This window comes from Thamnophis sirtalis, unplaced genomic scaffold, assembly GCF_051295495.1.
Source record: "Thamnophis sirtalis isolate CommonGarterSnake01/CBP01778 unplaced genomic scaffold, rThaSir2_p1.2 scaffold_3, whole genome shotgun sequence".
In the NCBI taxonomy this organism is placed as follows: domain Eukaryota; kingdom Metazoa; phylum Chordata; class Lepidosauria; order Squamata; family Natricidae; genus Thamnophis; species Thamnophis sirtalis.
Genome location: NW_028261383.1, coordinates 170447327 through 170468721, shown reverse-complemented (window position 1 = coordinate 170468721; position 21395 = coordinate 170447327). Strand labels below are relative to the sequence as shown.

Below are 21395 nucleotides of genomic sequence, written 5' to 3'. Positions count from 1 at the left end.
CCACCTATTCGGTAGAACCGGTTCATCAAATCTACCGAACCGGTTAGAAGAGGTTCCACCAGTGGACCCGGAAAGCAGGCCACACCTACAGAAGAGGTTCCAAATTTTTTCAAACCCACCACTGAATAGCAGTAACCAGAAGTTCAGAACATGGCTTCTAACTTGTTAAAAGAGTTTGCATCATTCATTAGCTGTTCCCATTTGAGAAAGTCAAATGGAAACAATGTATATATTTGTTTTAGAACAAATTCTAAAGATTTTAGAAAGTTGCACTGAAATATGGGGCTCCTATTAGGGAGAAGGGAAATTTGTTTAAAAAGTAATAATTTTGCATGTAAAATGTTACTCAGTCTTACTCACACTATTTCACATATTTTATACAAATACTTCACGCAAGTATTTCCAATATGAATACACAAATCATCAACAAGAAAGTAATAGTTTATTGATTTGCTTGATGACAGTAAAAGCACATGTAATACAGAAAGATTATCTTGGTCATATTTAAGTCTGCTTATTTGTTAAGCTTATATCCTCCTTTCCTTCAGGAACTCATAGCAGCATATAAGCAGCTTCCTGTTTCCATTTTCCCAACAACTTGTGAGGTAGGTTGGGTTGAGAGAGTAAGAATGGACCCAAATCACTCTGAGCTACGTCTGCATCTCCTTGGAACCACTCCATACTTAATAATTACACCAGACATCTTAAGACAGTATCATTAGTAATATATATTTAAAGAATTTAGATGTTCACATTCCCATAAGAGGTACTTGCATTTTTGTTAAATTAAAAACTAATTATGCATGAACTCTTTCAGACAGGAAATAGGCCATGGAAAATCTACCCAACTCAATTTTGGAATGCCAGGCTGAAGATGGAAAAAGTCAAGTAGGATAGGAATCAAGCACAAGAAAAGGTAACCATAAACTCCAATAAGACGAGCATTACTCGTCTATGTAGAATAGTTAGATCCAATTAATGTGCAATTAGATAATTATTAGAAGGAATGAAATACTGAGAGGATGAGAACTGTGTTACAAAACAATTCAAGCTTATTTGCACTCAAAAACTGGTCTAAAACTCAGGAAATTAATATTAATTGCAATTGTTAAAAAAATTAAAAGTTAAACAATGCATGTTTTGGAATCATAAGAGATTACTTTTGGTTGACTACCTAGAGAACCAAACAGTTGTCAGTTGTCATCCTGCCCTTTAGAATCCATTTTTATAACTTCATAACCCTTCTTTCCTTCATCCCTGTCAAATCAATTGGCAAAGGTGCTCTTCACAGCTGTTATTATGTGTTTTGCACTGATCCCAAAGAGATCTAAGAGCTCAGCAGGTTTTCCACTCCGAGGCACACCTGACACAGCTAGACTCTGGACTAAAATACCTGGTTCTCCAGAGACAGCTGCAGCCACAGCTTCACCAATACCACCTAGAGAGAGAGAAGGAAAAAGGGATGGACATAAGTGGAGATTTTCACTCAGAGCATGTTTGGTGCAATCTGCTGCCTTTAACAGGCTTCATATGAAAGTTTGAGTTACAAAGTACATGTACTTTTTATGTAACTCCAAGTTACAAAGTTATATATGCACTTCCCTTTCTCATCAAGAAATAGGTTTGCATATTTTAGCAGCAGTCAAACATCTACCTTTTGTCTTTCTCATTCAGAGAAATTCAGAGAAACAGAGGGTCAGCAAGAAATATTAAAACAGGGAATTTGTAAAGATGTGCTTATTTTCTTGTTTAGTGCCGAGTGTTCAAAGAAAAGCATCTATTTTTCTTTCCACTGTATAGAAGCTCTTTTACCCATGCATCGCCTCAGTTTCTGAGTATCAACAAATAAAAGCACGCAAATACAATACACTAGCTTCTTTTATAGAGTAGTTGAGACTGTGCTTCTTTCTATGGGAGAAAACTACAAGCTTAAGCAGCATGAATGCCAATTAATCAAACCCAACTTGACTTAATAGGGTTCAGATAATTCATATGTTAAAGAGATCTATAGTTTCATATTAAATCACAAGAAGGAAAAATTACAGCCTTTCTAAAATCCAAAAGGCTCCAGTATAGTCTACAAGTATTATTTATCCAATATATACTACCATCAGGTTTAGGACAACTTACTGTGGCCGACCTGCCTCAGCCATCTTGCCCCGGCTGACTCGCCATGAGACAATTCAAAGTGGGAGAGAACTCAAGAGGGGCACAACTGAATTGCAGCAGGCCTTGTTTCACTTTAGGTTTGACCCTTCTCAAGTTAGTAGTCCTCAAGGCTGGGATGAGCTGCAATTCTACTTGTCCCTCTCTTGAGTTCTCCCATGTTGGGAGAACTGTTGGGCAAGTTGTCCCATTCCGATTACCGTCTCACTTTTGACAGTTTCCTAATCAACCATTTGGTGGGAAGAAAGAATGTTTGGTGACCTCTTGTATTTAGTGACACTTTAGGCATATGACAAATGGTTGATAAGCAGGCTGCTGAATTGATGTTTTGATTGTAGCCCTCTATTGTATATGATATAAGAGAAATATATACTGCTAAAGTTGAAAAGTGTGATATCACGTTTATAAGAGCCTTTGACCACCTATTTGATGAGATCAGGGAAACATATTGCACTGAGGACCTCAACATGAGGAAAAAGATATATGGCCCCTGACCCACCAACTAGCATCCCAGATAGCCCACATGGAGCATCATCTATCGGCTGATAGGGGGGCCTTTGCCCAAGTTCATCTGGTGCACCAATTGCGGCCCTATTTGGATCGGGAGGCACTTCAAACGGTCATTCACGCCCTTGTCACCTCGAGGCTGGATTACTGCAACGCGCTCCACATGGGGCTACCCTTGAAAAGCGTTCAGAGACTGCAGTTAGTTCAGAATGCGGCCGCGCCAGCGATATTGGGTGCACTGAGGTACACCCACGTTACACCTGTCCTCCGCGAGCTGTACTGGCTACCAATTGGTCTCCGGACACAATTCAAGGTGTTGGTTATCACCTTTAAAGCCCTACATGACTTAGGGCCAGAATACCTTCGAGACCGCCTGCTGCCACATACCTCCCAGCGGCCAGTAAGATCCCACAGATTGGGCCTCCTTCAGATGCTGTCAGCCAGACAGTGTTGGCTGGCGGGCCCTCGGAGGAGAGCCTTCTCTGTGGCTGCTCCGACCCTCTGGAATCAGCTACCCCCGGAGATCCGGACCATACCCACTCTCATGGGCTTCAAGAAAGCTGTAAAAACTTGGCTGTTCTGGCAGGCCTGGGGCTGTTGACCTCACTGTTGAGGTCCAGCCCCGATTAGAATGAATGTATGAGGTGTTGTTGTTTTTAAACTGTTTCTTTTGTTATGTGTCTCGTTATGTGTTTTTTCTCTTTATTTTTGTAAGCCGCCCGGAGTCCTTCAGGATTGGGCGGCATATAAATGTGTCTAATAAATAAATAAATAAATAAATAAATAAATAACTAAATAACTAAATAAATATGTAAACTGGCTGCCACACTGGTTTTAACAGAAACTGAATGGCCATCAGGCAATCATTCATAGGCCATATTAGGTAGTCGTCCTAATGTATAATTTTCTCTAGAAAGCACAGCAATAGGTGTTTTTAAACTATTGAGCAGCACATGAAAAAGTGATAGCATCAGCATATAATCAATCTTGGCAATTGCAGAAGCAAAACTAGTTCGTAAAAAAAAAAGTTAATAACATAGGGGAACAGAGCAAGTGCATCTTTAGCCATATCCAATTTCTCCCAAGAATGTCTGGAAAAAAAATGTTTTTAGTAAACTACTTAACTTCTTTGTAATGATCCTCAACTGTAATGATATGTCCCCCAGTGGCTCTGGCATTGGAAATGATGGTATCAGCATCCAAAGGTTTGATTGTAAATGGATCAATTACCCGGATATAGATCCCTAGAAAAAAGCAAAATACTAATGAGAAGAATGAAAGAAAGAATTCTATTAAAATTGCTGATCAAGTCGACATATAATTGGATTTATAATCTCCAAAGCTCCAATATCCGATACCTTGTTTGGCTAGTTCATCAGCAGCTGAAAGAGCTTCATGAAGTGTGACCCCTGCTCCAATAACAACTACTCTGTCAGCATCACTTATACGAACAACCTATAAAAAGTAATCAATAGATATAAGCATTTTTATAAGGTGCCTAGCCCACTAACATGCTAATCTAAAATCATACAGAATAAGGGAAGTGGGATCTGAGAACTAATGTATTTTAAGCAAGTATGAAGAAAATATCAGAATAGCCAGAATTCCACAGTTGACATGTACCTTCCCTAAGGCACTTGCTTGGAAACACCATTACCAAGAATCCTCCATATTATCAAAGATTACCTAAAGAGGACTGATGGTTCACAACTGATAGCAATAGCAGTTAGCAATAGCAGTTAGACTTATATACCGCTTCATAGGGCTTTCAGCCCTCTCTAAGCGGTTTACAGAGTCAGCATATCGCCCCCAACAATCCGGGTCCTCATTTTACCCACCTCGGAAGGATGGAAGGCTGAGTCAACCCTGAGCCGGTGAGATTTGAACAGCCGAACTGCAGAACTGCAGTCAGCTGAAGTAGCCTGCAGTGCTGCATTTAACCACTGCGCCACCTCAGCTCTACTAAGAGCTGATCCACTAAGTAGGTGGTTTGTCTATTTCTACTGCAGAGATACAGCAACACTGAAACCCCTAAAAAGGACAATTATCCAATTCAAAAAGAAATTGTTTTCTTAAGATCAAATTCTAAACAATTATGAGAAAGTACATTGCATATGGAGAACAACTTGCTCTTAATGGTTAGACTTAATCTCTGACCGATCCATGTTGAACTGCAACTTTCCTATCGAGTGCACAAAATGAATGACACTTCTAAGTCACCAACATGATTTCAAAAATGTAATAATAATGGAAAATATTGAAAAATCAACTTTTTGCACCCAAGACAGCTAAACGGCCTTCCTTTAAACAGTTGCTAATTGGATTCAGTCTCTTTAATATTGCTTTGTTTGAACTAAATCTTAATCCAAATTCAGGAACTCATCTCTACAGCTAGGAAAAGCAGGAACTCAACTCACTTATTTGTTGAAAGCCTACGTAGATGCTAGAATAAGTAAAAATCGCTATTGTCAGAATAGTATCAGTCTTCTGCCATCTAATGGTAGACTATAGTACTTGATGCAATAACTTCTATATTCCCTTTTGATTGGTCAGGCAGGCAGGCAAGGATGGTCTATATCAGTGGTTCCCAAACTTGGCAACTTTAAGACTTGTGGACTTCAACTCCCAGAATTCTCCAACCAACTGGCTGGAGAATTCTGGGAGTTGAAGTCCACAAGTCTTAAAGTTGCCAAGTTTGGGAACCACTGGTCTATATTAAAGGTTTAGCTTTAGAAATAGGATTGCTCTTCTGTGTATAATCCCCTTTGATTATTTCATAGCATTTCTAAATAATTTAAGACCGTGTTCTGTATTTTATCTAAAGCCAAGCTACCTGCTTGGGGAAAAAATATGTGGATGCTATAATTCTTACTCAGCATATTTCAGTTCATGGTAAAGGGCACCATTCAAGGAACACTAAATGTTTGCCTACCATTATAGGCCAAATTGCCTAACACCAGAGTTCTTTCTTTGGATCTTTGAAAGCTGAAATAGAACCAGAAAGCATGTGTTTCAAATCCTTTACCTTGGCAAGGCCAACCTCAAACTTTTCTTCCTGAGAATAAAGAATAGGAGTTTCTGGACGACTGGTACGAATGAAGCATATTCCCTAAGGAGCAATATGGAAGAAGAATATGAATACTCAGAAGAAGAAACAGAGATCTTACCAAAATTAAACATTATAGAACTCAGAATGGTTTTAGATAATTGTATTAAAATGTTATCTTAAAAACACAGCAATATAAAACATGCCAGATTTATGCAAAATATCTTAACCACTTTTTAGGGCAATGCTATCATAGAAGGATATATAATTCAAGTAAGGAATGAAAGATACCACACTGGAAATATACAGAATACCCCAAGGAACTATTCACAAAATATATATTTTCATTACAATCTCAAATCAAAAATAAAATTGACAAAAACATTAGGACGCCAACCAGTAAGAAGGTACATTGATTTGGAAATGTTGCTACAGCCTTAATCAGCTTGTGAAATTCTGGCCACTTAAGAGATTCTGTAAAGTATGTATCTAGAATGTATGTAGTTAATGCTTAATAAGGTTTTACAATTGTTACAACTTTTGTTTTTTTGATATATGGATGTATTTGTTGAATGTTTTAATATGGCTCTGCTGTTACCTTGATATATTATTATGAATTCAACTTTTGTAAAAATGCTTAGATTTGTTTTCAAATGGTGTAAAACAGCTTGAAATAAACAAATGAAATAGCCTGCAAGAAAATGAGGGCCAGGGTAAAAGAAAATGCTATAAGCAAGAAGCTTTATTGCAAATTGTGACTTCTTACTCTAGCACACCACAATTTACTTCCCCCAATTTAATGATAATACCTCAATCTTGATAGACCAAGGACAATACCTAAGATAATATCCTTTACCCACATACCTTGGTGTTTGCTGCCAAAGAAACAGCATACTCAGTGGAGACTGCATCACTTGGATAAAACACCGTACAACCTGGAATAGTTCTGAACATGGCCAGATCTTCTAAAGCCATCTGAGAGGGCCCGTCCTCTCCTGGGATGAAGAGAAGCAGTTGAATAAATATCTTGCCATGTCACAGAAAAGAATGCATTCAAGCACTATGCCATGCATTTGAGAGGATGAATACCCCAGCCATATCTCCCAATATTAGGCCACTGAGATTTAGCATAAAATTGCTTAATTTGGACTTTTATGAAAACTATAAAAGGCCAATCACATCATTTACAAATCAAAATCTCTCTTTAAGGTAGAGCTAGCTGAGTTCGGGCATTTGGTATTCTGAGTAGATGAACAGCAAAGAGAATAAAGCAGAAATCCCCAAATACTCTGAAAGCACTCCATCTAAGCAATTTCTGCTTTCCCTATACATTATTAGACTATTAGCATTAAACCTTAAATATAATTAAATTGAATTATTATTAATAACCAGTCTTCACTTCTTGTGTATAGCTGCCATAAACATAAAAGGAGATTTTTCCTAGGATTAGCATGTTGTATGTGGACTACTAAAGCCAACATTATTTCACAATTTGGCATTCTGCCCAAGCAGCTGATTCCCAAATATGTATGTTCAAGATTACTGAAAGGAAGAAAAACCAAAAAACCTCAGGATTCCTTGCTATATCATAGTCTTGATCTTCAGTTAATAACAATGTTCTGTTTTTAAATATCTTGATCAACTGCAGGCTATGCAAATAAACAAAAAAGTGCCAGCTTGGTCATCATAGTCAAGAAGACTATAAAGATTTACTATATTTTTCAGAGTATAAGACACACCGGAGTATAAGATGCACTAAGATTTTGAAGAGGCAAATTAAAAAAAAGTTTTTGCACTCTGCAGACCTCCCAAAAATGGCCACTTTTTCACAAAATGGGGCCCTTTTTGTCAAAAAAGGGCATGCACAGCCTTTAGGAGGCTTGTAGAGTGCTGCTGGGGGCAAGGGGGGCAAAAATGAGTAAAAAACGGCCCATTTTCCATAAAAATGGCACTGTTTTTTGTCATGCATAGCCTTTAGGAAGCATATAGAGTGCTTCTAGGGGTTGGGGGGGCAGAAATGAGCAAAAAATAGCCAATTTTTTGCTCATTTCTGCCCTCCCCAGTCCCCATGAGCACTCTGGAAGCCTCCTAAAGACTATGCGTGGCCATTTTTGCAAAGGAGATAGGGTTTTGGGAGGCAAAAAGTGCCATATTCAGTGACGCACCCAGATTTTCACTCTCTTTTTTGAGGGAAAAAGGTGCATCTTATACTTCGAAAAATACGGTATGTTCAAATTCCCATTTAGTTGAGAAGCTTACTGGATGACTTTGGATCATCCAGTATATGATTGCTGAAATGATAAACAGGAAGGAGAACAATTTGTAATGATTCTCACTCCTCACACTGCTGGAGAACCAAGAAGCTTTAAGTCTAATTATAGTAATTAAAGGGGTTTAGAATATCAGGCAGCACATACCTATAGAAACCCCACTGTGTGACCCACAAAGCTTAATGTTTGATCGGGAGATAGCAGCCATCCGGATATGGTCAAATGCTCGAGTGAAAAAGGCAGCAAAGGTGCTGGCAAATGCAATGGTGCGGTTCCTAGCAGCACAGCCCAGAGCGACACTCACCTAGAGCACACACACACACACACACAAAAATGTCAGGGGAACAGATCATGCCACAAGATTCACCAATCAATTTCATGTTTTCAGACTCACCATGTTCTGCTCAGCAATGAAACACTCTATATAGCGCTCTGGATGGGCCTGTTTGAAAAGCTCAGCAAAAGTGGAGTTTTTAGTGTCACCATCCAAAACAACCACATGCTTGTTAGCCTTTCCCAGTTTTACCAGGGCTAAACCATAGGCTTTGCGGGTAGCCACCTAAAAAAAAGAAAATCTCATTGCAGGTCATTTAATTTACCACCAAGTCAAAAGGGGATTCTAATCACATTTGATAAATATTACATTTCTATAAACATCATTCTTCTTATATGCCTAGACACAAGTTGGGAAAAACTCATTTTTTTTTAAGCTAGGAAAATCTTCCAATAAGTCACTGCATGAAAAGCAGTGGAGGATTGACATTAGAATATAGGCATTTTTTTATTAAATTCCTGTACTAGCAGATTAAAATTTGCATTAAAATGTATACAGTATTTCTAAATTGTCTAAATTGAGATCAGAGTTGCATGCAGTCCTCAAACACTTTGGATAAACCTCTAGAATCTCCTGCACTGACCCTTTTAATCTTTACTTAAAGGCAGGAAATTATTGCAAACATAGAAAATAAAAAAGTACTTTTGTTTAATTAAAGCTCATTTTTATCCAGATCCCATCTATTTTATTCCAACTAATTTTGTGTGCATGTCCCTGGTTAAGTGTAGTTCTTATTCTAAAAATGAATGCAAATCCTGATCTAAGATACGCTATCGTTTTCCAAATTAATATACTAATTTGCCTTTTAGTGGGTCCTTTGCAGGGTTTCTCTATGGGCTAAGGGGAACTATCAAACTGGATTTGAGGACAAAAGGAAACGAACCTCAAAGGAGGTAGGTTAGGGAGATGGAATATGACAAAAAGATAAGTCCATTTCAGCTCCATGTCCAAATTAACAATGAAGATGCATGTTATTCATATGCCAGAAATAAATAAGGTGAATAGAACATTCTCATAGGCTTTACTCCAGTGGTGGGTTTCAAAAAGTTTTCGAACCTACTCTGTGGGTGTGGCCTCCTTTGTGGGAGTGGCTTGCCAGCCATGTGACCTGGTGGGAATGGCTTGCTGGCCATGTGACCTGGTGGGAGTGGCTTGCCAGCCATGTGACCTGGTGGGAGTGGCTTGCCGGCCATGTGTTTTCTTTCTTTCTTTCTTTCTTTCTCTTTCTCTCTTTCCTTCCTTTTGTCTCTCTGTCCCTTTTTCCTTTTTTTCTTTCATCTCTCTCACTTTTTCTTTCTTTTTTCTTTTTTTCTTTCTTCCTTTCTTTCTCTTTCTCTGTGTGAGGGAGTGTGTGTGTGTGTGTGGTTGGTTTCAAAAATTTTTGGAACCTCTTGTGTAGGTGTGGCTTGTTTTCTGGTGGAACCTCTTCTAACCGGTTCGGTAGCTTTGGTGAACCGGTTCTACCGAACTGGTGCGAACTGGTAGGAACCCACCTCTGCTTTACCCATTTAGTCCTTTCTTATGGGTGTAGGGAGAAAAAATATTTAAATCTGAAATTTGTGAGTGCTCTGCATCAGATCCATGTCACACAGACCTTTTGAAAAAGATGCATGGCACAAAAAGGAAAAAAAAAAAGGATAGTTAAGAGTACTTGCAGATACTGAAAGAAAAATCTGCTTAGCCCATGCAGTACCTTTTCCCCTATATTATAAGTAGGTAAAGAAGGCATTTTGATCTCCACGGTATTGACTGGTGGCACATCTTGAGCAGGTGGCTGGATAGTACAAACATCACTAGTCTGGATTTCACTCTGAATGGTAGAGATAACAGATTCCACTTTGTCTTTTGGAATGGGCTTTCCATGCCAATTGTCAGCATTCTCCACATCTAAAACAGAGAACATTAGTAGGTGACATTCAAGGACTCTTATTGCCCTTTTCCCATTCCCAAGATCCAGAGATTACTTTCACCTGGGATTCCCCGTCCTTTGAAAGTCTTGGCCACAATCATGGTGGGCTTCCCCTTCTGTTGACTTGCTTGCCATAAAGCCTGGCATAGTTCCTCCACATCATGACCATCCACAACGCAGGTATTCCATCTAGCAGAAGAGGAAAAGGTTGGGGCAAAAGGCAGCAGGCTTCCTACCGGAATTAGGACAAAAACAGCCAGCAATGCTTACCCAAAGGCTTCACAGCGCTTACGATAAACATCTGTATCATGGCCCAGTGGTGCTGCTTCACTTTGTCCCAGCCGGTTCACGTCAATAATGGCCACTAGATTATCCAATTGATAATGAGACGCAAATTGTAGGGCTTCCCATACTGATCCCTCAGAGGATTCACCATCACCCAGTAGGCAGTAAACTCGGTAACTAGAAGACAGCAAGACACAAGAGTCCCAACAAGTGTGTGTGTGTGTGTGCGTGCGTGCGTGTGTGTGCGCGCACACACACACATGTAGGGTAAGTTTCTTTCACCATACATTCTTTGCAGTTCTCTGATCCAGTGGATTTTGCAGTAGAGCAAACAAAAAAAGAGGCAAGAAACTTTTCTTGTGAAAGAAGCAACAGGCTTCATTATGTAGACTTTTTCCAGATTTCTCACCTTGTTTTATCGAAGTATTTCCCTGTATAGGCCATTCCACAAGCAGCTCCCAGACCCTGCCCCAAGGAACCAGTGGCCACATCCACAAAAGGCAGTCTCTGTTAAAACAAAAAGAAAGAGTTTTACAAATGGAATGAATACCAACACAATCTGTTGGGCATTTCACTGAGTACAGTCTTTATGAGATTAGTCCTTTGTCCTCTATCTTTTCTGTACAGAAACACAATCTGGGTCTTTTCCAATATAAATATATAAACACACACCTTATTTTAGGGCTTTGGTATTCCAACAAAATATATTTCAGTTTGTAACTCTCTCATAAAATCACAGTTTTGTTATACATATGTTTAATATTAGTTTGCACAGTAGAACAAAGCCAGTTTTATGGGCTAAGTGATCCAGATGTCTTCATGAAAGAAGCAACAGTACTATTGTTACATCCTAAAAAGCTGATCTTCTGCAACTCATTTTTAAAGCTTTTTACACCATCTAAGTTCTATCTATTTGTATGTATGTATGTATGTATGTATGTATGTATGTATGTATGTATGTATGTATGTATGTATTTTGACTGGATAGGTCAAGTTATTCTCTCCCCCCAAACTCCCCAAAATTCCCAGCACTATTCTTAGAAGAGTACTTACGGGTGTTGGGTGGCCTTCCAGGTCAGAGTCTATTTTCCTCAAATTTAACAGCTCAGCCTCCTTGATAAAACCAGCTTCTGTCCATGCAGCATAGAGGAGAGGCGCAGCATGGCCCTGCGAGGAGCAAACAAAGTAGCCATCACAACCATGAAATAGTAATCTCTTTAGTTTTTAAGAAGATTATTCTGGGATGTGGTGCTGCAGAAAGAACTGAGTGGAGCTCTCAGCTAGGAAGAAATAAGCTGTGGCCTTACTTGAGCATTATAATCAGGGGTGGGTTCCTGCCAGTTCTAACCTCTTCTTTAGAAGAGGTTCCACAAATCTACAGTGCCGTTTAGAACCGGTTCCAGCTCCCTCCCCACCCCCCACCCGTCCGCACATCATCAAGATGAAGAGCGAGAGGAGGAATTCTGGGAGTTGAAGTCCACAAGTCTTAAAGCTATCAAGTTTGAACACCCCTGTTTTTTTTTTCTAAAGGGTTAGGGGTGCAAGGCTCTTGTAACTTGACAGCTTTAAGACTTGCGTGCTTCAAATGCCAGAGTTTCTGAGCCAACATCTTGGTTGCTAAGCAAGAGCGTTGTTAAGTGAATCCACCACATTTTACAAGTTGGCCATGCCCACCCAGTCACATGGCTGGCAAGCCACTCCCACCTGGTCACATGGCTGGCAAGCCACTTCCACCGAGTCACATGGCTGGCAAGCCACTTCCACCGAGTCACATGGCTGGCAAGCCACTCCCACCTGGTCACATGGCTGGCAAGCCACTCCCACCAAGTCACATCGCTGGCAAGCCACCCCCACAAAGCAGGCCACACCTACAGAAGAGGTTCTAAAAAAATTTGAAACCCACCACTGATTATAATCCAATCCCATCCTCCAAAGACCACCTTCCTCATATTCTTCCCACTCCTCTCACCTTAGAGAGCACAAAGCGGTCATTGCTGGGGTGGCCTGGTTCATTTGGCCTGTAGCGCATTGTGTGAAAGAACAACACGGACACGATCTCTGCGGCACTGCAACATGATGTTGGGTGTCTGCAAGGTCAAAAGCCAGAGAGACAGAAATTCAACAGGAGCCACCCACAGAGAGATACAAAATTACTATTAAGAGTTGGATTTACAATCCAGAGCATAATGTTCAATTAAAAGACACCCCTTGTGTCTTCTGCGTTCCCCAGAAGCACTAAAAAATCTACACTGATAGGCCTCACAAGATCACCCATAGGCTGAGGAAGACTAGTTAATGAGAGTACAGCAGCTGGTAAACGTCAAGTAAAGCTATCAACCGACCTAGAAAAGAGCCATTCCAATGAATGGATTTCTGCAAACTAATTAAGATGATTTCTTGGCTTCATCCTCTCAATGGATGGAAGCCTCTAGTTCAGTGTTTCTCAACCTTGGCAACTTGAAGATGTCTGGACTTCAACTCCCAGAATTGTGTTTCTCAACCTTGGCAACTTGAAGATGTCTGGACTTCAACTCCCAGAATTGTGTTTCTCAACCTTGGCAACTTGAAGATGCCTGGACTTCAACTCCCAGAATTCCCCAGCCAGCATTCGCTGGCTGGGGAATTCTGGGAGTTGAAGTCCAGGCATCTTCAAGTTGCCAAGGTTGAGAAACACTGCTCTAGTTAGCCCTTCCGAGACTGGAACCCAATAAAACCTCCATCGCCCCCTCCCCGAAAGCGAACCTAGAGCGGATGGCAATATACTGTACCAGGAAAGTACATTGAGATGTAAGAAACCACAAAGAAAATACAATCCCCGCCATAGGGACAATGGCGAGAATATCACCAGCTCCCGCAGAAAAGAGACTGCAATGCATCCCTTCTCTTCCATTACCCGGAATTCGAAGCGCAAGTTGCCCGAATCGAGTGAATCCGAAGGCGACTAGCCGTATCTCGTAGGTTTTGCAGCGTTTTCTCCTTCGGCTTAACGTAGCTGCTGGCCATGATGGAGGTCCTTAATATCCAGATGCGCTAAGCACGCTTTGCTCGCTCTCTCTTTTTTTTAATCCGGCTGGCCGGCGCTCCGCCTGCAAGAGGAAGTGAGCTCAGAGGCTGGGGGAATGAATGGGCGAGGAGTCGGGGTTTGCGTCGTCGGTCACCCCAGGCGTAAAAAGCAATTGCTACATTGCCAGGCCTGTGGGCGTGCTAGAACATCAGTTGAAGTTGTGCGGTTTCTCTTCGCACGATCCTCGCCAGTTTCTGCCCTCTGCTTTCTGGAGCTAGAAGGCGGTGCTCTAAACCTCTGGGATCCAGCATTAATGTGTGTGTGTGTGTGTCCTTCTGGAGCTAGAAGGCGGTGCTCTAAACCTCTGGATCCAGCATTAATGTGTGTGTGTGTGTGTCCTTCTGGAGCTAGAAGGCGGTGCTCTAAACCTCTGGGATCCAGCATTAATGTGTGTGTGTGTGTGTCCTTCTGGAGCTAGAAGGCGGTGCTCTAAACCTCTGGATCCAGCATTAATGTGTGTGTGTGTGTGTGTCCTTCTGGAGCTAGAAGGCAGTGCTCTAAACCAGTGTTTCTCAACCTTGGCAACTTGAAGATGTCTGGACTTCAACTCCCAGAAATCCCCAGCCAGCGAATGCTGGCTGGGGAATTCTGGGAGTTGAAGTCCGGACATCTTCAAGTTGCCAAGGTTGAGAAACACTGTTCTAAACCTCTGGGATCCAGCATTAATGTGTGTGTGTGTGTGTGTCCTTCTGGAGCTAGAAGGCAGTGCTCTAAACCAGTGTTTCTCAACCTTGGCAACTTGAAGATGTCTGGACTTCAACTCCCAGAAATCCCCAGCCAGCGAATGCTGGCTGGGGAATTCTGGGAGTTGAAGTCCGGACATCTTCAAGTTGCCAAGGTTGAGAAACACTGCTCTAAACCTCTGGGATCCAGCATTAATGTGTGTGTGTGTGTGTGTCCTTCTGGAGCTAGAAGGCAGTGCTCTAAACCAGTGTTTCTCAACCTTGGCAACTTGAAGATGTCTGGACTTCAACTCCCAGAAATCCCCAGCCAGCGAATGCTGGCTGGGGAATTCTGGGAGTTGAAGTCCAGACATCTTCAAGTTGCCAAGGTTGAGAAACACTGCTCTAAACCTCTGGGATCCAGCATTAATGTGTGTGTGTGTGTGTCCTTCTGGAGCTAGAAGGCGGTGCTCTAAACCTCTGGATCCAGCATTAATGTCTGTGTGTGTGTGTGTGTGTGTGTGTGTGTGTGTGTGTGTGTGTGTGAGAGAGAGAGAGAGAGAGAGAGAGAGAGAGACGTGGCCTTGGGGGCTCTGAACCCTTGCGGAGGGCGAGGGGGGGGAGAGCGAATGGACGAGGAATGAATTAGGTGTCGTACAGCCCGAGAATCTTGTTCTGACGTCGCTACAACTTTAGAATGTGGCTGAAGAAAGCAGTTTTTTCAGGGTGCTGGAGTGGGTTTAGGTTTAGGTTTATTAGATTTATATGCTGCCCTTCTCCCAAGGACTCAGGGCGGCGTACAACATTAAAAGAAACACATAATACAAATGTTTTTTTTAAAAATTAAATAGAATAACCCAAGCAAACCCAATAAGAATTGACAATAACATTTTTTTTTTTAAAAAAAAATCGAATTAAAATTAACAATGACCAATAATTTATTTTGTTTTGTTCAGGCCAGGCTGGCTTGCTGGAAAAGCCAACTTTTTAGGGTGCGTCGGAAGGATCGGAGGTCGGGGAGTGGGATCCATACTTTTTACTACTTGTGCTCGAAAATGGAAGAAATGTTTTCCGTCTGTGTGAAACCCCACACAGGATATCAGAGAAGTGCCCCTTCTCAGTGGTTAAATGCAGCACTGCAGGCTACTTCAGCTGACTGCAGTTCTGCAGTTCGGCTGTTCAAATCTCACAGGCTCAGGGTTGACTCAGCCTTCCATCCTTCCGAGGTGTGTAAAATGAGGACCCGGATTGTTGTTGGGGGCAATATGCTGACTCTGTAAACCGCTTAGAGAGGGCTGAAAGCCCTATAAAGCAGTATATAAGTCTAACTGCTATTGCTATTGCTATTACCTTTGACAGGCTGGTTTCTGATGAGCACCTTTTTTAAAAGATGTGTCAATGCAGGAGAAAAAAACATTTCCCCATTTTTGTCACTGCGGGAAAGTATTCTCTTTCCCCTCCTGGTACTGACTCTTATAAAATCCTACCTACAACTTGGGGAATAATTCTTGCTGAGCTCAATACCAACATGCAATATTCACCCAATCAAATTGCAAGGGTGACAGAGCTGACCTCAGGAGCCTAACTTCAAGAAGGAATTGACACATGGGGCCTGTCCAGAAACATCAGGCAGCCTGGAATGTGGTGAACTTCCTCTCTAGAAGTATGCGTAGCCTTGCAGGTCCAGCATTGCCCGAGAGGAAGAATGCCACTGGCAGCCAGCCCAGAGTGACAAGTTTGCCAAGAGACTGACAGACAGTTGCAAGGGTTGACAGCATGCTTGGACAAAGTGCTTGGCCTCAAGTTTGTTTGTATGCCATCCTCACTTTTAGATATGAGAAGAGAGAGGATAAAGAATATGTCGCTCTATCTTGTGCCATAAATATAGCATTCTCTTTTAAATTAGAATATAGGAGAAGTATAATTACTTAGCTAAACACACGCACTTTTATTTGTTCCATTGACTGCTAAAGTGATCCTTGTCTTGAGAAAAACTATAGCAATAGCAATAGCAGTTAGACTTATATACCGCTTCATAGGGATTTCAGCCCTCTCTAAGCGGTTTTACAGAGTCAGCATATTGCCCCCACAGTCTGGGTCCTCATTTCACCCACCTCGGAAGGATGGAAGGCTGAGTCAACCTTGAGCCGGTGAGATTTGAACAGCCGAACTGCAGCTAGCAGTCAGCTGAAGTGGCCTGCAGTACTGCACTCTAACCACTGCGCCACCTCGGTTCAAAACTGAGTAAGCTACCTTGGAGGAAGTGTTGGGATGCATTGGCAGTGATTGTGCCCTACACTAAATTGCAAACTAGTCAGCCACATCCTACCTTGCTGCAGATCCAGCAGTATGGTTAGATTATAGCTCTCTGTGATGGCAAACCATCATTATTAGTTATATTTTGTGCCATTACAGACATTTAAGGACATAGAAGGTCCTGAAAATCCTGGGCAAGCCACAGTTGAAAGAGCAAAAACCATGGAAGAGCCACCTCCCAAGCCATGCCACTATGCTCTTTTACAGCTTGTATTAATTTTAGTGGATACTGACTTTCTGTATGAGGCATCAAAATCTCCTGAACTATCTTTCCTTGTGCCAGTAGTAGTTAGATTTGTGTAATGATCCTCTCAGTCTTCTAAAATGTTTCTGCCTTCGTGTCAAGAGACCAAGCATATCATGGATCCCTTTTTATTTTTATAGCTGCCAAAAGGCAATAATGATTAGAAGGTGACGCAATCAGAGATAATATCATATGACAACAGTGATTTATATGCAGTGGTGGGTTTCAAAAATTGTTCGAACCTATTCTGTGGGTGTGGCCTCCTTTGTGGGAGTGGCTTGCTGCCCATGTGACCGGATGGGAGTGGCTTGCCGCCCATGTGACCGGATATGAAGATGCCGACGACACTTGTCAGAACCACCTTAAATTACCTCCCACACAGCACTGGCATGCATAAGAATAGGATGTAAACTTGTTTTTTAAAAGGCATCTTTGGTTTGCGTTAAAACAACTTCAACACACGCCATGTTCTGATTGCACCACAAACGCAGTAGTCATCCTTACCTTTCACAGAGGCACTGAGTTTTATAAATAGGAGCATGATAGTGTAGAATAATCCTATCCAAGGACCAGTGGTGGGTTTCAAACAATTTTGGAACCTCGTCTGTAGGTGTGGCCTGCTTTCTGGGTCCACTGGTGGAACCTCTTCTAACCGGTTCGGTAGATTTAATTTAATTATTTGTTTGTGTGATTTTGCTGTTGAATTTTCCTTTGTAAAATGAAGTTATAAACATAAACATCTTTTATCCTTACAGACTTCTGCCAGATTTGCTCCCTTTTCAGATTTGACCTTTTTCCCAATAAAATATGATCATTGTAAGTGTAACCTCCTATTCCGTTCAAGATTTGGAATGCAAGAGGCAGATACAGCCCTTGCAGGACATATTAATTCAGCACTTGATTAATTTAGTATAAGATTAACAATAACAATAGGTAGATAAAATGCCAAATCAAGTCTAAATATCTGGCGGATAGTATTAGTCTGATAATGGATGTGGCAGTACCTGACAATAGTACAAGAGAAGACCTGGATAAAAATCACAAAATGCAAAGACTTGTAAATACAAATAGAATGACTGTGGCAAAAGAAAGTAAAGGTAGAACTAATAGCAATAAGCTGCTTGGTGCAACCCAAAAACAACTGGAGCATCACTTCAGCACCATTGGCCATAAAGCCTCCATCCTGCAAAAGGCAGCTTTACTTTACTTGGAACAACTTACATCCAATCTGAACATCTGGCTGATTGTGTAATAAACTGTAATAATAATAACAGATAGAAAAGTGGGTTGAGGAGAAAGACTCCTTGTGTCTATTGACCTATGCTTAGATGTAAACTCCTTTAGGAGTAGTAGATTATATTGTATACCCATTTTGTACAATGTATAAAAAAATCACAACAAAATTACTTTCATAGAAAACATTGCCTTAGCATGGTTAACAGTAAAACTCACTGTCTGGTTATTCTGGATGTGGACTGCATTAGTCTGGCAAGATTCTGTCTATTAGGTGTAAACAAATAAAGAATTGGATTTGACTGGATTCCACTATGGGCTTAAACTTGACCCTACCTAAGAAGAAAACATTATGTTCAGTGCCATCTTTGATTTCTGACTAGGCAACAGTTTTGTCAGATAACGTTTTAAGTACAATCTCATCCATAAAGTCATATTTACTTTGCTCTTCCTCGATTGAGTGACAGCATCTGCCTGCCATCTGTGGTTGAATTCTGGTCATATAACTTGGTTGGTCACTTTTGCAAATACAGTTCAAGTGCTGGTTCTTCACTCCCACCAACACATAAATGATTGCTTGAGTTTATATATTTCTCCAATAGTAGTCAACTCCTGAGCAGCTTCCACACCTTACATAACCAGGAATAAATAAATCATAACAATCAAGCACTGCCAGCTGGTTAATCCTTGGTTAGCAACAACAGTTGGAAGCAGAATTTCCATTGCAATCTGGTGGTAAAGGTGTGATGGCATGTGAACATGCTGCTTAATGATGGCAGTTCTGGCATTTCTAGTTGCTATTCTTAAGCAAATCCTGCTACATCATTAAGTACAACATCATGGGGTCATCATTTGCTATCTCCTGCCAGCTTCCCCATTAATTGCTTGTCCAGCTCCCCAATGATTGTGAGATGCTGCAATGTCATAATTGTGAACCAGTTACTGTATGTTGGATCACAATTGTGTGACTGCAGAGATGCTGCAAAGGCCAGAATTTTGAGGACCAGACATAGGTGATGTCAGCCTCTGCCTTGCTGCTGCTTCGGCTGCCATTGAAACGGGGGGGGGGGGCATGGTATTTGGGAGGGGAATCATTATGTGCTGGAGGAATATTCTACAAGCTGTCCTGACCATCTCATTGCGCATGTGGAGGAAGGGAGTTTCCCGCCAAGGTTAACTGTCCAGCATTCCACCCTGATGATGTTTTTTGAAGATATCTCCCACCTGACAGTTGGGTGAATTATGATTGGACTATGGACTGGGGTGCCAAGGGGAGGGGATTGACCTATACATAATATTCATTGCTTTCGTGCCCAATTAACCAGACTCAGCTTTGCTTTGCTACTATTCATTTGTAATTAGTAAAAGTACACTTAATTTCAAACAAATGGAGTTGAGTGGTTTCTTTCCTGATTATTAAATGAAGCAGCACCTGACAGGTACAACTTGTTCAGCATCTTTGTAAGTTCAAAGGATTGCTGAATGAGTCGTCACTAAACAGGACAAGCTATACAATTATATGTCAATGAGCAATTGCACCATTAAATAAATACTGTACAGTGATAGTAGAAATACGTAGCCTGGTTTTGGGTTGCAGGTGGTTTATAACAAATAGCTTTGCACTACAAGAGAGAACTACCTTAAAACATATCCACCCCAAGATTTTAACTGCCTTCTGAAAATCAGCAGCAACAAGACCATAACAGATACATACAGATGAGGTGAATGAGGGGCAGAGGGCAGCATTTGACAATGCTTTGTGGATCATGCTGATGGGATTCCCTGTGAGACGAAACCTCAAATAACTAATTTTTCCTGATATCATTTGGTGAGGAAATGTACCGTAATTGGGATCATGCAGTTCCAAAGATACTTAGGTCCTAAATCATGAAGGGCTTTTAAAATGAGATCCAGCATCTTGAACTTGCACTTGGAAGCCAACTGGTAACTATCTCAGACAGGGGATGTGATATACAGAAACTGAGATACACATCTAACTACTTCAGGCTGCTACATTGTGGAGCAGCTGCATCCAACAGTCTCTAAAAATAGGATAAAGCACATTGCAGTTACAATATGTACCTCAGAGGTCTATTGTAAGAGCAGTTGGGATAGTTATTTCAGGCAGGAGTTTGGGGGCAATAGCAAGTGTAATCAAATGGAAGATATTCTTTAGCTAGCAAATTTATCTACTAGGAACTTATTGGTAGAAAACTCCCATTGGAAAAGCATCTTCTAAATGGGATGGCTCTACTAATCCCATTAGTTCACAAAAGCTGTCTGTTATTCCCATTAATTTATATAGGTCCATATTAATTAGTGGGATGGAGAAACTGCATTATATATAGGTAGTATCTTCAATTCTAAGACTGTAACAGGCCAACATTTTTTTATTTGAAAATGTAATTTAATTCTTAGCAGCACAATAAAAAAACAGTATGTTTATATTTCTAGGCTTTCTATTCTTCTGATTCTTCAGAGGAAAAATGGGATAAAAATCTTTGTTAGCAATTTTTTTACAAAGAAGACAGCAGCTAAGTTAGGCAAATTCCCAGAAATATTGGAAAAAAATATATCGAAATATTCAGAACATTCTGGAGTTCTGGGGAGGATATGGAAAACTCAAGATACCCCTGAAGAAGGGGAGGGGGATGAAGTTATGACTGAAATTGCCAGCTGCATGGAGATCCGGGCCAGTGAAATCTTTCTGGATAATAGCAGTTAGCAATAGCAGTTAGACATATACCGCTTCATAGGGCTTTCAGCCCTCTCTAAGCGGTTCACAGAGTCAGCATATTGCCCCCACAGTCTGGGTCCTCATTTCACCCACCTCGGAAGGATGGAAGGCTGAGTCAACCTTGAGCCGGTGAGATTTGAACCGCCGAACTGCAGATAGCAGTCAGCTGAAGTGGCCTGCAGTACTGCACTCTAACCACTGCGCCACCTCGGCTCTTAAAGGAGAAATCATGTGCCTGCCCACCTGTATTCTGGACAATGGCTCCTTATGAGTAGGTGTCAGGAAGTAATATTTTTGTGATCTGCTCCTGTGTTGAGTGACTCGGAATGGGAGATAAGGTTCTATGAATCCTAATTTCCTTATCATTTTGGCATTTTTATTGTTTTATTCTTTTTTAAATATTCAGAACCTCTGTAATAGCAAGTTTCATGGCATTCACTGGATTAATTTCCTTCAATCCTTTACAAAAAACCTTTAAGTATGGGTTTATGGATTTAATTTTTAAAAATTAACAGCGAAAAGGGGATTGGAGTTGATTTTAGAATTAGAAATTTTAAACTAGAGTTATATGGGGGAATGTTCATTAGCTGTATTTTTAATTTAATTTGGTTACAGTGAAAAT

At 41.0% G+C, this 21395-nt stretch overlaps 1 protein-coding gene across 1 annotated transcript; it reads right to left on the bottom strand.

Moving 5' to 3' along the window:
• Nucleotides 1–420: 420 nt before the first annotated feature.
• TKTL1 (transketolase like 1) lies at nt 421–13768 on the bottom strand. The gene is made up of 14 exons (XM_087710910.1): nt 13411–13768; nt 12487–12604; nt 11571–11684; nt 10927–11024; nt 10503–10694; nt 10294–10421; nt 10017–10210; nt 8384–8548; nt 8137–8293; nt 6584–6714; nt 5699–5782; nt 4032–4128; nt 3800–3917; nt 421–1440 (listed from the first exon to the last, which is right to left on the bottom strand). Exons 1-14 carry the CDS (start codon nt 13518–13520, stop codon nt 1266–1268), a joined length of 1881 nt encoding a protein of 626 aa, XP_087567036.1. The 5' UTR covers nt 13521–13768; the 3' UTR covers nt 421–1265.
• Nucleotides 13769–21395: the final 7627 nt, after the last annotated feature.

Coding starts and splice junctions, on each gene's coding strand:
- TKTL1 (XM_087710910.1), bottom strand. CDS start 13,520: ATGGCCAGCAGCTACGTTAAGCCGAAGGAGAAAACGCTGCAAAACCTA. Junction 11,025..11,570: donor TGGAAGGCCACCCAACACCC/GTAAGTACTCTT, acceptor TTGTTTTAACAG/AGACTGCCTTTTGTGGATGT. Junction 10,422..10,502: donor AAGCGCTGTGAAGCCTTTGG/GTAAGCATTGCT, acceptor CTCTTCTGCTAG/ATGGAATACCTGCGTTGTGG.